The sequence below is a fragment of the Borostomias antarcticus genome (assembly GCF_949987555.1).
Source record: "Borostomias antarcticus genome assembly, chromosome: 30".
NCBI lineage: Eukaryota > Metazoa > Chordata > Actinopteri > Stomiiformes > Stomiidae > Borostomias > Borostomias antarcticus.
In genome coordinates, this window is record NC_140263.1 from 3,106,207 (window position 1) to 3,121,250 (window position 15,044).

The 15,044-nt window shown below is 45.0% G+C and overlaps 1 protein-coding gene across 1 annotated transcript in view; it reads right to left on the reverse strand.

The window, feature by feature from the left end:
• The window catches only part of ptbp3 (polypyrimidine tract binding protein 3), a 28,171-nt gene extending 13,431 nt beyond the window's left edge, over positions 1–14,740 (reverse strand). The window contains exons 1-3 of the mRNA XM_084460096.1: positions 14,631–14,740; positions 4,448–4,523; positions 1,995–2,164 (exon numbers count right to left, since the gene is read on the reverse strand). Coding sequence (XP_084316222.1) covers positions 1,995–2,164; positions 4,448–4,472 — 195 coding nt within the window. The 5' untranslated portion in view covers positions 4,473–4,523; positions 14,631–14,740. The remainder of the gene's footprint in view (positions 1–1,994; positions 2,165–4,447; positions 4,524–14,630) is intronic.
• Between the last annotated feature and the right edge of the window lie 304 nt (positions 14,741–15,044).

Sequence of the window (15,044 nt, forward strand, 5' to 3'; positions counted from 1 at the left end):
TTTATTTTTTTCACTCAAATTTTTATCTTTATTGGCATTTTCCTTTTATACAAAAACAAACACACAATGCAATTAAACCACATTAAAATTAAAAAAATTAAAAAAACATTTCTTTTTCCTACTCAAACTTCAATATCCGTTGTGTCATCACTCTTCCCTCTATAATCTATCTACTTCTCTCATTTCATTTGAAATGTTAATTTCATTTAATGGGTTCTAAGTTCGCTCATGCTACACCCCTCCACCAAGTTTCATGAAAATCGGTCTTACTCTGAAATGTAATTTAATGTAATGTATTGCTTTATAAATGTTCTTAGCCGGTAGACTAACATACTCCTGGAGCTTGCTCGATCGTCTTGTTGAGAGGGGTCAGGGAAGAATTTTTACAGCTCACTTATCTGGCCCCCGGGTGATTACTGTTTTTTTGCTTCCCTCTGGAATATGTAGAGAGTGGGTCGTATGCCCACCTCCCTTGTTCTCTGTAAAGCGCATTGTGTTGCCTCTGGGTATGAAATGCGCTATACAAATAAAGCTTTGATTGATTGATTGATTGATTGATGGATTGATTGATTGATTGATTGATTGATTGATTGATTGATTGATTGATTGATTGATTGATTGATTGATTGATTGATTGATTGATTGATTGATTGATTGATTAATAGTAGTTTTTGCGTAATCCTAGTCCAAAAAATGAATGGAGGTGATTGGCTGGCCGTGTGTATTTTTTGCGTAATCCTGTAAACAACAAATAAACAAACAGACAGATGGACGAACACACACCACTGAAAACATTACCTCTCCCCCAGCTATCACTGGGGCGGAGGTAAACATAAATAAATATTGAAAAACATGAAGGTCATAAGATAGTATGATAATCTACTGGTTCATTTGCTATTCTTGCACTTTGCCTTCATTTGGTCTTAGATTGCTATTCTTGCACTTTGCCTTCAGCACTAGATTATGCTCTTAGTCACTTGTTTTAGAGAGAAGATGCACTTGTGAGTTCTGGTGAGTAGTAGTACATTGGCTTTTCCTACGATAAATGCAATTATTGTTAGTCGCTTTGGATAAAAGCGTCTGCTAAATGACTGTAATGTAATGTCTATGCCTGTGATCATCTATAAATGTATTCTACAGGGTCTAACTATGAATACGCATCTAAAGTGATACTAAACCCCTCAACCTCTGACCTCTGTGGATTTAGAAAGTAGTCGCCCTCCTGAGTGGAACAGACAATAACTTTTACTGAAACACCAAACATGGTTTTTGATGTACAAAGCAAAATGTACGTGTCAATGGGACAAAAATAATGATGGTGACTCATCTGCACGTACAGGGGCCGATCTTATGTCCCCCACTTTAGCGTTGTTGGGTAATAATTTATACATCACAGCTTTTAGCAAATGTGGCTCCCTATTATCCTGTAAATATTCTATTTCCATGTGAATGGGGGGGGGGGGTTCTTGAGCCACGAGGAGGGAGTCCTGTGCTGTATCTCGTTGGCGTCCTATTAGTAAAACCTATTAGTAAGACCCTAACCCTAACCGTATTAGTAAGACCTATTAGTAAGATCCTAACCCTAACCGTATTAGTAAAACCTATTAGTAAGACCCTAACCCTAACTGTATTAGTAAGACCAATTATTAAGACCCTAACCCTAACTGTATTAGTAAGACCTATTAGTAAGACCCTAACCCTAACCATATTAGTAAGACCTATTAGTAAGATCCTAACCCTAACCATATTAGTAAGACCTATTAGTAAGACCCTAACCCTAACCGTATTAGTAAGACCTACTATATTAGTAAGACCCTAACCCTAACCGTATTAGTAAGACCTATTAGTAAGACCCTAACCCTAACCGTATTAGTAAGACCTATTAGTAAGACCCTAACCGTATTAGTAAGACCTATTAGTAAGACCCTAACCCTAACCGTATTAGTAAGACACACACACACACACACACACACAGGGGTCAGTGCAGCCCCTACCTGGTTCTTTCCTTTGAGCACCAGCAGGTTGGTGACCTTTCCGAAGGGCACTCCTAGAGAGATGAGCTCGGCCTCTGACACCTCCAGAGGGACCTTGCGCAGGTGGAGGACGCGGGACGGGCCACAGGCGGGGCGGTCTCCTTTATACACTCTGCTGTCGTTGCCATTAGCTACGGGACAAAAGACCGAGGCTTTGCTGTTAGCTGGGAGACGGAGACAAGCCATGTTCACACATGGTTTACCGGTCGGTCGGTCGGTCGGTCGGTCGGTCGGTCAGCCAGCCAGCCAGCCAGTCAGTCAGTCAGTCAGTCAGTCAGTCAGTCAGTCAGTCAGTACCATTCTGAACCCATTCTGAACCTACCCAGGCCGCTGACGCCAAAGTATCCTAATTTGAAGGGAGCTACTCGTTGATTGGTTGATGAGGGGTCTGGGCTGAGTTTCCCAGAGGCATCGTAGCGCTACGTTCATCGTAAGCTACGGCGTTCATCATAGCGCTACGATGAACGTAGCGCTACGATGCCTCTGGGAAACTCAGCCCTGATCTGTGCGTTGCATGGGTGCCTACATTAGCCTTTCACCTGGACACTCTGAAGGTCATCCAGACGCTGGGCGGTTGTCTGAGGCTCAACAAATCTGGGACTCCTGCCGTCCGCAAATCAACGACCAATCAGCAGCATAGTCACATACCCAATCAGGACAACTGTCCTATCTGCTAGTCACAATAACCAATCAGGACAACTGTCCTATCTGCTAGTCACAATAACCAATCAGGACAACCGTCCTATCTGCTAGTCACAATAACCAATCAGGACAACCGTCCTATCTGCTAGTCACAATAACCAATCAGGACAACCGTCCTATCTGCTAGTCACAATAACCAATCAGGACAGCTGTACTCTACAGTCACAACACTAAATAATTACTTAATAGTAACTATTACTTAATAATAAATAAATTACTTAATAATAATTATTAAACCTAAAACTGTAACTGAACTTTACCACTGTTTTACTGATGCTGCTACGACTGCTACTCTTATTATGTTGGCCTGTATAATGACAATAAAGCTTTTGAACTTTGAACTTTGAACTCTACAGTAACTGCCTAACCAGAACTCAGGACAATACCAAGACTGTTCAGAATACTATACTACTGGTCTAAAGAATACTATACTACTGGTCTAAAGCGGGAATCACAAACAACAGCTGTGACGAGTCACTGCTTTTAGAACGCCCAACTCATCAGGAGTCTTTCCGTGACATTCGATACGCTGAATCTTGAAAATACAAGAGCTTTCAAAATTAGGTAACACAAGTTGAAGTGTTAAACTCACTCCTCAGAATAAATAGTACCCAGCCACGTCAGCGAATTTCAGTGGCGTCGCTGACTAAAAAGGTAAGTTAGAGGACCCAGCATGGGGCAGGTGAGGGGTGGAAGCAATATTGATGAGCAACGCACTGACACCAGTTAGACAGGTGGGGGCGCCGCGTAGCTCGGGAGGTGTGGCCGGCGTGGCAGCGCGCCAACGTGTCCCTGAGCAAGACACTGAACGCCAAAATTGCTCACGTGTGACACGGAGGCTGCTCGCTGCTCCTGGCCGCCCCTGGAGGAGGAGGACGGCTCGGAGAGGAGAAATGCAGACGGCAATTCCCAAAAGCCACCCCCGAAGTTGCGTGTGTGTGTGTGTGTGTGTGTGTGTGCTTTGTGGCCGCTCACCGTGTGTAATGTTTGTGTCGATTAAACAACCCCCCCCCCACGCTGGGTCCTGTAATTATTATAGGCAACTACGAAACAATCAAATTTAATTTTAAAACTGCTTAAAAATTTGCTGCTGTATGTGAACCCAGCTTAAGAAGTGGACATCGTCGGATTCCCCTCGGCCTACAGAATCTAGCTTTTATTGTTTGTCGTCGAATGGTGTCATATAGCCTGGTGGTGTCTAGCTAGCGAATGTATCTAGAGGTAACAGCATGCGACCGTGGAGATATGGGCATTAACATGGGCAATAACGCTATCATGTTTAGTCAGGGAGAGAGGACAATGACATTTGTCACAGTGCCATCGAGTGTGGATGGTCCAGGCTAGCCAGCTATATTTGAGGTAGCTTAGCGCCGTCGACAGCCCTCGTTCTCTAGCCTGCCCACTTGCTCTTAGCTGAGCTCATTTGCATATGAAAAAGCGCTCAATCCACTCAATCTGATCTCGTGGTCAACGGAGGGGTATAGAGACACGCTAGAACACTTATTCTGAGTGGTATTTTCATCAAAAAATACTCAAAGACATGTTTTGGGGACCCCAAAGACTTTTTAGATTAAATTGTTGAGAATTAGCATAACAAGACACCTTTAATACACCAGCTCTCATTGGTGCTCTAGCTCTACTGAGAGACACGGCAGTTCTCATTGGTCCTCTGGCCCTAGGTGTCTGCTGAGCGATTGGATGAAAGCACATACCTGTGGATGGGGTGGAATTGCTCATGGTAGTATGGCCACACAGGATGGAGGAAGACAGAGGCTTCTCAGGTTCCTGCTGAAACACACAAACACAACGTTGCAGAGATGTGCTATTTTAGTGGACCATACCTATGGAATGTAGTTAGTTAGTTAGTATACTGTACATGTGTAGTGTTAAGGTGAGTACAGTATGTAATTGGGTTAGTAGTCACTTGTTTTAGAGAGAAGATGCACTTGTGAGTTCTGGCAAGTAGTAGTACATTGACTCTTCCTACGTTAAATGCAATTATTGTTAGTCGCTTTGGATAAAAGCGTCTGCTAAATGACTGTAATGTAATGTAATGTAGTATGTGAGTTGTTAGTTAATATGACCGTATGTTGTGTTTATTCAGGCCGGTTAGTTGTAGAACATCCTCCCTTGGCCCCGCCTCTCTCCCTGGTTGCTAGGCAGCAGGTGGACCTATCTGTTCCTTTATATATTCAAATGGAAGCCGCCAGAGCTTATGAATATGCAAAACAGATACGATCTGTTCATCCTTTCCACCTCAGCTCTTCTCTGATACCAATGACATTTACTGTAGACTGCCATCAGACACACGCACGCACACACACACACACACACACACACACACACACACACACACACACACACACACACACACACACACACATTCTAGTGTATTGGTCGGCTGGTCGGCTGGTTGGTAGGTGACCTCTATCTGCACATTTGTTGTCAGGAGTTGGAAGGCATATCTCCATGACAACCAGCAGAGAGCATGCAAGGTGTTTGTATGTGAGGGTCTGGGTGCACTTGTTTTGTCACACAGCTCACCCCAACCCCGGCCCGGACGTGGAGCTACAACTGGTCTCTCACACACAGCTGAGATGGTCACCATGGAGACAGGGCAGCAGACTGGACACTGGCCAGCCTTGAGCAAGGCCTGTCTAAAAACTGGATGAGTGTGTATGAGTGTAAAGTGTATGAGTGTGTGTGTGTGTGTGTGTGTATGTGTGTATGAGTGTGTATGTGTGTAAACTGTATGACTGTGTATGTGAGTAAACTGTTTGAGTATGTGTTTATACTGTATGAGTGTGTATGTGTGTAAATTGTATGTGTGTGTGTGTGTGTCTGTATGTGTGTATGTGTGTATATGTGTAAATTGTATGTGCGTGTGTGTAACCTGTATGAGTGTGTACAAGTGTGTATGTGCATGTGTAAACTGAACGAGTGTGTGTGTGTGTGTGTGTGTGTGTGTGTGTGTGTGTGAAAGAGTGTGAATGCCACGCCAACGCATAGAAGTAGAGAGGAGAGCTCACAGCTGAACTCAGTCCAACATCTCCTACATCTACTAGACTCTGCTCTAACCCTAACCATACTACAAAGACTCTACCCTAACCCTAACCATACTACAAAGACTCTACCCTAACCCTAACCATACTACAAAGACTCTACCCTAACCCTAACCATACTACAAAGACTCTTCCCTAACCCTAACCATACTACAAAGACTCTACCCTAACCCTAACCATACTACAAAGACTCTACCCTAACCCTAACCATACTACAAAGACTCTACCCTAACCCTAACCATACTACAAAGACTCTACCCTAACCCTAACCATACTACAAAGACTCTGCCCTAACCCTAACCATACTACAAAGACTCTGCCCTAACCCTAACCATACTACAAAGACTCTACCCTAACCCTAACCATACTACAAAGACTCTACCCTAACCCTAACCATACTACAAAGACTCTGCCCTAACCCTAACCATACTACAAAGACTCTACCCTAACCCTAACCATACTACAAAGACTCTACCCTAACCCTAACCATACTACAAAGACTCTACCCTAACCCTAACCATACTACAAAGACTCTACCCTAACCCTAACCATACTACAAAGACTCTACCCTAACCCTAACCATACTACAAAGACTCTGCCCTAACCCTAACCATACTACAAAGACTCTACCCTAACCCTAACCATACTACAAAGACTCTACCCTAACCCTAACCATACTACAAAGACTCTAACCTAACCCTAACCATACTACAAAGACTCTGCCCTAACCCTAACCATACTACAAAGACTCTACCCTAACCCTAACCATACTACAAAGACTCTACCCTAACCCTAACCATACTACAAAGACTCTACCCTAACCCTAACCATACTACAAATACTCTATCCTAACCCTAACCATACTACAAAGACTCTACCCTAACCCTAACCATACTACAAAGACTCTACAGTAACCCTAACCATACTACAAAGACTCTACGCTAACCCTAACCATACTACAAAGACTCTACCCTAACCCTAACCATACTACAAAGACTCTACCCTAACCCTAACCATACTACAAAGACTCTACCCTAACCCTAACCATACTACAAAGACTCTACCCTAACCCTAACCATACTACAAAGACTCTACCCTAACCCTAACCATACTACAAAGACTCTACCCTAACCCTAACCATACTACAAAGACTCTGCCCTAACCCTAACCATACTACAAATACTCTACCCTAACCCTAACCATACTACAAAGACTCTACCCTAACCCTAACCATACTACAAAGACTCTGCCCTAACCCTAACCATACTACAAAGACTCTACCCTAACCCTAACCATACTACAAAGACTCTACTCTAACCCTAACCATACTACAAAGACTCTACTCTAACCCTAACCATACTAAAAAGACTCTACCCTAACCCTTACCATACTACAGACTCTACCCTAACCCTAACCATACTACAGACTCTACCCTAACCCTAACCATACTACAAAGACTCTGCCCTAACCCTAACCATACTACAAAGACTCTACCCTAACCCTAACCATACTACAAAGACTCTACCCTAACCCTAACCATACTACAAAGACTCTACCCTAACCCTAACCATACTACAAAGACTCTACCCTAACCCTAACCATACTACAAAGACTCTACCCTAACCCTAACCATACTACAAAGACTCTACCCTAACCCTAACCATACTACAAAGACTCTACCCTAACCCTACTCTCAACGCCAGACCCATGAGAGTTCTTTCGCTGTTACACTACGTAAGCTATGCTAACTACTTTACTGCATGCTGCAGATCTCTCTATGGTTCTGGGACACTTCATGCAAAAATCTAGTGTTCAAATCCTGGCAATTCATTGGCAGCGCCGGAATCCCGGCGACACCAATCAGTAACGATTTTCGCGATCAGGCGCTCCCACCCATAGATATGCCCCGCCCATCTAACCTGGGCTAGCGTCTCTCATTTGCTGCTACGACCTGTCACTCTTTCAACTCTGACCCGTCGATACGTCCTCAGAACACCAGCTTGGGTGGCGAAGTGGCACAGACTCTATTATGTAGCATGCGAAGCTCAACGTAATATTTCAACGTAATATTCGACGTAATATTCGAGTCTGGAGAGAGACTATCCAAACCCTTACCCTCCCTACTACACAGACCGTCTTCAGAAACTCTACTGTACTCTGACCTCTGCTGTGTTGACATGTCAACAGGTACCAGTCACACTCTCTCCGCAGGATCAAACCCGTTCTGCAACTAAGTCAGACATCTTGCATAACTGCCTCTCAAGCGACTCCCATAAGCCCCAACGACCGCATGCGATCCTGGTCGAGGACTGGGTCTGAATCTGAGGTGCCTACCTGTAGCTGCCCGCTAGCATGGTCACCTACTCCTCTGGACGCATGGTGGACAGGAGCCCCAGGGCAGGGAGAAGAGAGAGGGACAGGAGAGAGGGATTCAGTGCCCAGAGGAGAAAGAGAGAGAGAGAGGGAGAGAGAGAGAAAGCTGCAAGGAGGCAAGTGAAACAGTGAGTGAGAGAGAGGGGGTGAGAGAGAGAGAGGGAGGGAGAGTGGGAGGGAATATCTGTGTGTGTATGTGTGTGTGTGGGTGCGCGCGGGTGTCTGTGTGTGTTGGTGTTGGTATGCGGGTGTGTTTGTGTGCGTGTGTGTGTACGGGTTGCGTCTAAAATTGGGAAGGGGGGAATAATCCATGTTGTGAATAATATACCGTATAAATCAACTTAATGTCTGGGGCTGGGAATGCTGGAGAGCTGTGTGTGTGATGTACCTTCACCCTGCGTGTGTGTGTGCGCGCACGCGTGTGTGTGTGTGTGTGCGCGTGCGTCCCTTCACCCTGCGCTAGCTCCATTGTGTGAGGTATCTATTATTGAAGCTGTAACCAGATACCGCTGACCAAACAACGGTAGCCGCTCACTCCGACTAACCACCGCTCTGAAGGCCCGGCGCTGCCCGTCAGGCCACACGAGAGCCCTCAGCACCGCCCATCACCAACCCACAGCACAACAGACCAGTAGGGTCCAGTAGGGGCTGACAGAAACCAGCAGGGACCAGTAGAGATCAGTAGAGTCCAGTAGGAACTGACAGAGACCAGCAGAAACCAGTAGAGATCAGTAGGGGCCGACAGAGACCAGCAGAGACCAGTAGAGTCCAGTAGGGACTGACAGAAACCAGCAGAGACCAGCAGAGACAAGTAGAGTTCAGTAGGGACTGACAGAAACCAGCAGAGACCAGTAGAGTCCAGTAGGGACTGACAGAAACCAGCAGGAACCAGTAGAGATCAGTAGAGTCCAGTAGGGGCCGACAGAGACCAGCAGAGACCAGTAGAGTCCAGTAGGGGCTGACAGAAACCAGCAGAGACCAGTAGAGTCCAGTAGGGACTGACAGAGACCAGCAGAGACCAGTAGAGTCCAGTAGGGACTGACAGAAACCAGCAGGGACCAGTAGAGATCAGTAGGGGCCGACAGAGACCAGCAGAGACCAGTAGAGATCAGTAGGGACTGACAGAGACCAGCAGAGACCAGTAGAGGTCAGTAGAGTTCAGTAGGGACTGACAGAAACCAGCAGAGACCAGTAGGGTCCAGTAGGGGCTGACAGAAACCAGCCGGGACCAGCAGAGACCAGTAGAGTTCAGTAGGGACTGACAGAAACCAGCAGAGACCATTAGAGTCCAGTAGGAGCCGACAGAGACCAGCAGAGGTGAGGACCTCGGGTATGAAGAGACAGGAGAGACGCTGAGTTATGGTGAAAGGTTTTCAGCAGCTACATACAGAACAAAGGAGCTTCCAATACAACTAGGAATGAACATGAGACACTCACACACACTCACACACACACTCACACACTCACACACACTCACACACTCACACACACTCATGTGAGATAGAAGCAGGCAGAAACAGGAACTAGTAACTCATATTACTGGCAGTGTTGTCTTCCCTTTAATATTCTATTGGAGGAGGGAGGGCGAGAGGGAGGGGGGTGAGGGGGGGAGGAGGGATGGGGGGGTGGGGGGGTGTTGGGAGAGGGAGGAGGAGGAGGAGGAGGAGGGATAGGAATGAAGAGGGGTTGGGTCAGAAAGAGTCAGGATGAAACCTGATCAGTTACCAGTCAGGCTGGAGAGGGTGAGGGTGAGAGCCGGTGTCATCTGATCCAGCGTAGCCACAGTGTCACCTGCACTGCATTGTCTGACTTGGGGGGGGGGGACGTGAAACCCTACCAGACTAGAACCAAGATGGCTGCTCTCTCTGGAACCTCTCTGGGCGGCATTGGGGGCTACTTTCTCATTTCTGATTGGTGACTTTATTGTGTTGTATCTACCCCTAACCCCATAGCCCAGTAGCTCATGGTGCTCACACGTATGGAATATGAACTGAATGCGTTTGTGAGGATTTTTATAAGCTCTTCCAGAATCTATGTGACCCCACAACAAAACCAAGCTTCAAAAGTAATGTAGTCATGTTGTGAGTGAGGTGTCTCTTTAAGAAGGGAGGACGCAAACATATCTGCACCTCGTAAACATACTATCCTAACTCTAACCTGTTACTCGTCTACCCAGGTATCAGACCAACTGGCATGCTGCCCCCCCACCCCCTCTCTCTCTCTCTTTCTCTCTGCTGAGCCAAGCTGCCACATAGCTGACATTCCTCCGGGACGACAAGACAGAAGCCGGGGGGGGGGCTGGGCCGGGCTGGGGGGGGGTGGGGGCAGCAAGGTCATACAGGAAGATAACAAACACAGCCTATCAGCAAGCAGAGGAATACCAACACAGCCGGGGGGGAGGTGGGGGAGGGGGGCGTGACCATGATCTGCAGTCTAAACACAGGGCCTCAGGGCGGTCTGTATGAAGACCGGACTCCCCTGTATGAACTCTCTCCTCGTTCAGACTCAGCGTGGTCGCTGGGGGATTTCATGGTCATATGATTGTGACATTCTTCGCCGTATTACCCAGAGGAACCCGTCACGAGAGGGTGTCGGTGCGTGACTCCCGTTGCCATGGCTGCGGGAGGACATGCCCCCCCCCCACCCCGGGCTGAAACATTTTGATGACGGCAGCGGAACGGTCGGTCACACACTCCTGTTCCTGTCTCGACTCTTATTTTGAAAAGAGACTCTTATTTTGAAGAGAGAAAGAGAGACTGTGCAGGAAGACAGGAGACAGTATTTCCTGTGTCTGTATCTATGCTCGACCCTTCAAACACACGCACGCACACACACACACACACACACACACACACACACACATGTGTGTGTTTGGAGTGTTGTCAAGAAAGTGCCTTTCTCATGCCCATATGAAAAGGATATACAAATCTGCTAGAATGTGTCTTCTTATACATCATACAATATTCTTACTATGGAAGTCGCCACTTTCCTAAATACATATCACAAGACATATGTAATGCATATATGCTATATACATACATGTATATGCATATGTGTATATATGTAATGTATATTCTATATATATGTAATGTATATGCACATGCATGTGTAATTGTACGCGTCTCATATAGTTTTAATACTGCATGTGCTACATTTTCTATTTCTGACAGACATATCTATCATTTGTGTGAAACTGGCCACTTTCATAGTAAGGATCTGGTATGACGTAAGAGATAAGACAACACACACATTGTATAAGACTGTAAATCATTTTCATATGGGTTGGCACAACAATGACACCTGACACTCAGTCCTGCCTTCCACAGAACAGGAAACAGAAGGATGGCTGAGACCGACCTAGCCCCGCCTTTCCTCACAACCAGGAAATGACATACAGGAAGCCGGCCCTCCTACAGCACAGAAGTGTGTGTTCATATCTGTTAGTGTGGGACAGAAACATGTGACCGTTTCCTGGATCAACACCAGTACTCAACACTATATGTCTACACAACCATGTACTGTACATTTACAGTACGATATGAGGCACAGCTACAGTGACCTAGGGCTCCCTAAACAAGTACATTACATTAGTCATTTAGCAGACGCTTTTATTCAAAACAATTTACAATAATTAGTGCTTCGCATGCTCCTAGTCACTCCGCAAGTTCCTCACAAATCAGCTCCTCACGATTTGTAAAAACAACCAATCACCACTGCACCCGCTCAGAGATTATGTCTAGTTTATAATCTGGTATAGAAACCTGTAATATAACCCTTAATCTAGTCAAGAAACCTGTAATATAACATTTAATCTGGTATAGAAACCTGTATTATAACCATTAATCAGGTTAGAAACCTGTATTATAACCATTACGGTATAAAACATGTAGGCTAATACAGCTTTCACAGTCTGCTACAGAAACCTGTAATAAAGACATTAATCTGGAACAGAAATGTGCAATATCTGATCATCTGTATTATAAACCTGTAATATAGATGTAATACAGGCCAGGGCAGTAATATAGATACATAATAATGTATTAATAATACATAATCCTATGTCGTATGCAACAGCATATGCCTTAGTCAAATTCCTAGTGCGTGTACCATATACATGGCTAATAAACAGATCTTGAATCTTGAGTTAATCTGTGACAAAAACATGTAGGACTAATATAGCTATTAATATCGGACTGAAACCTGTGATGTGTCTGTTAATCTGGGACAGAATCCTGTAGCCTGTCTGATATCATCTAGAAGTGAACCAGATGGACAACCTGGGTTTCATTCATTCATTCAATCCTTCAAACCCTCAGGCTCCCATAGCACAGAGAGAGAGAGAGAGAGAGAGAGAGAGAGGGAGAGAGAGAGAGAGAGAGAGAGAGTAGAGAGAGAGAGAGAGAGAGAGAAATATGGAGAAATATGGAGAAATATGGAGAGATGGGGTCGAGATGGGGTCGAGATTGGGTCTACAGTCCGAGAAACAGGGCCATTACACGACTGGGGGGACGTCCTGGGGAGTCATTAAATGACAACTGTCTACAGGGCTGGAGAAAAAAAAGCAGATCCGTTAGGCCGTTTCTTTCAATGGCGGAAATCCCCGAGAGATACAGCCCAAACAGTCTCATCGACATGAATCAGCTGAATCAGCTGCAGATCTCGGGCCTGGAGTCATAAAAATAGGATCTACAGGAGCTCGGGCCTGGACATGTGAGGGTCTCTGATGACCAGGGTCCGAGGGTGGGCAGAGAGGTGAAGCTCTTATAGCAGCCAATGTGGCAAAACACTGGCCTACTTAAAAATACAGATGTGCAACAACACGTTTGTGAGCAGAGTTCAATTGTGGCTGTCACAAACTAGGCATGCGGCATTGGTCAATTGGTTTTAAAGCCGTCTCGCGACCTCGAACCCGTGCAACTCAGACATCCGCCTGCATTCGACGGGCGCGCGGCAGCGTTAATGTCTTTATTACAGGTTTCTATACCAGACTGTGAAAGCTGTATTAGCCTACATGTTTTATACCGTAATGGTTATAATACAGGTTTCTAACCTGATTAATGGTTATAATACAGGTTTCTATACCAGATTAAATGTTATATTACAGGTTTCTTGACTAGATTAAGGGTTATATTACAGGTTTCTATACCAGACTGTGAAAGCTGTATTAGCCTACATGTTTTATACCGTAATGGTTATAATACAGGTTTCTAACCTGATTAATGGTTATAATACAGGTTTCTATACCAGATTAAATGTTATATTACAGGTTTCTTGACTAGATTAAGGGTTATATTACAGGTTTCTATACCAGACTGTGAAAGCTGTATTAGCCTACATGTTTTATACCGTAATGGCTATAATACAGGTTTCTAACCTGATTAATGGTTATAATACAGGTTTCTATACCAGATTTAATGTTATATTACAGGTTTCTTGACTAGATTAAGGGTTATATTACAGGTTTCTATAGCAGACTGTGAAAGCTGTATTAGCCTACATGTTTTATACCGTAATGGTTATAATACAGGTTTCTAACCTGATTAATGGTTATAATACAGGTTTCTATACCAGACTGTGAAAGCTGTATTAGCCTACATGTTTTATACCGTAATGGTTATAATACAGGTTTCTAACCTGATTAATGGTTATAATACAGGTTTCTATACCAGATTAAATGTTATATTACAGCTTTATTTACTAAATCAAGGGTTATATTACAAATAAAGGGTAACCATTCAAACAAAAATCATTGTTTAGCATTTAAACCCTTAGAACCCCAACCAAACCACCGCGAGCCCCTTCTCTCTACGCACGAGACGAGTTGTAAACAATGATTTAGAGCACGAGACGATGTTCTCCAGACGGCTGCTTATGGAGAACCGCGCGCAGCACGCGTGGATGGCAGATTAATGCACCATCGGCAATTACAATCACATGAGAAAATGATACTTTATGCATGTTTTTACAGTCCACTCCATAGTGTTGTTTTCGTGAACAGGACAGAAACGCCCCTTCCAGATTCTACTGTAGCCTACCTTAAAATGGCAGCCTGTCTTAATGTGTGCATATGCTGATATTGGTAACATCGAGACTGTGAGAGCATGCACATAGCAACATTATTGGGGTGTATGTGAATATACTGCACGAGAACTGAGATGAAAGGAAAAAGCGTTCCCAAATTCGGGTGAAGAAATGTCTAGCCTATTTTGTCCACTTCCTTAATTCAACTGGCGGGCATGATGCGCATGAGGCATAAAACGAGTCCACAAACACAAGACAGCATTTTCTCTGGACACATTTTCGACAACTAGTGTTTGCTTTAACAGGCTTAAGGAGGCATGCATGCACCCCCCCCCCCTCCACACACACAGTGTTCAATTTAATCTGTTTTATCCCATGCATTGCCTGTTAAACACAATTGTAATTGCGTAATGATTTGTTAAAGAAAACAATCACATACCCATCCATTGCACAGAGGAGACAGCACAGAGAGGGAAGTGAACGCGGGGGAAAGTGAAGAAATAGTCTCGGGTTCTTGTTACCAGCGCTCGCCCATCTACAGGGTTCTCGCCCTCGTACGCACAATGGTACGCTTCCTGCTCCTGACGTGCACACAGAAACACACAGACATGTACAGACGCCTCGCTGTACAAAATGGCCTCCCCTCCTCTCCAGCTCAAAAAAGAGACACACCTTTGTCACTTTCAGCGGCGCACATCCATGTTGGCGATCTGGGTTACTCTGCGCGTAAACGCGCCATTCATTACGCATTCATTACGCATTCATTACGCATTCCGTCTGACGGAATAGCACTTCTCTCCCACCAGCTCCCCTAGCAACAGAGTTTCTGCTCCGGCCATGGGAGCTGAAAAGA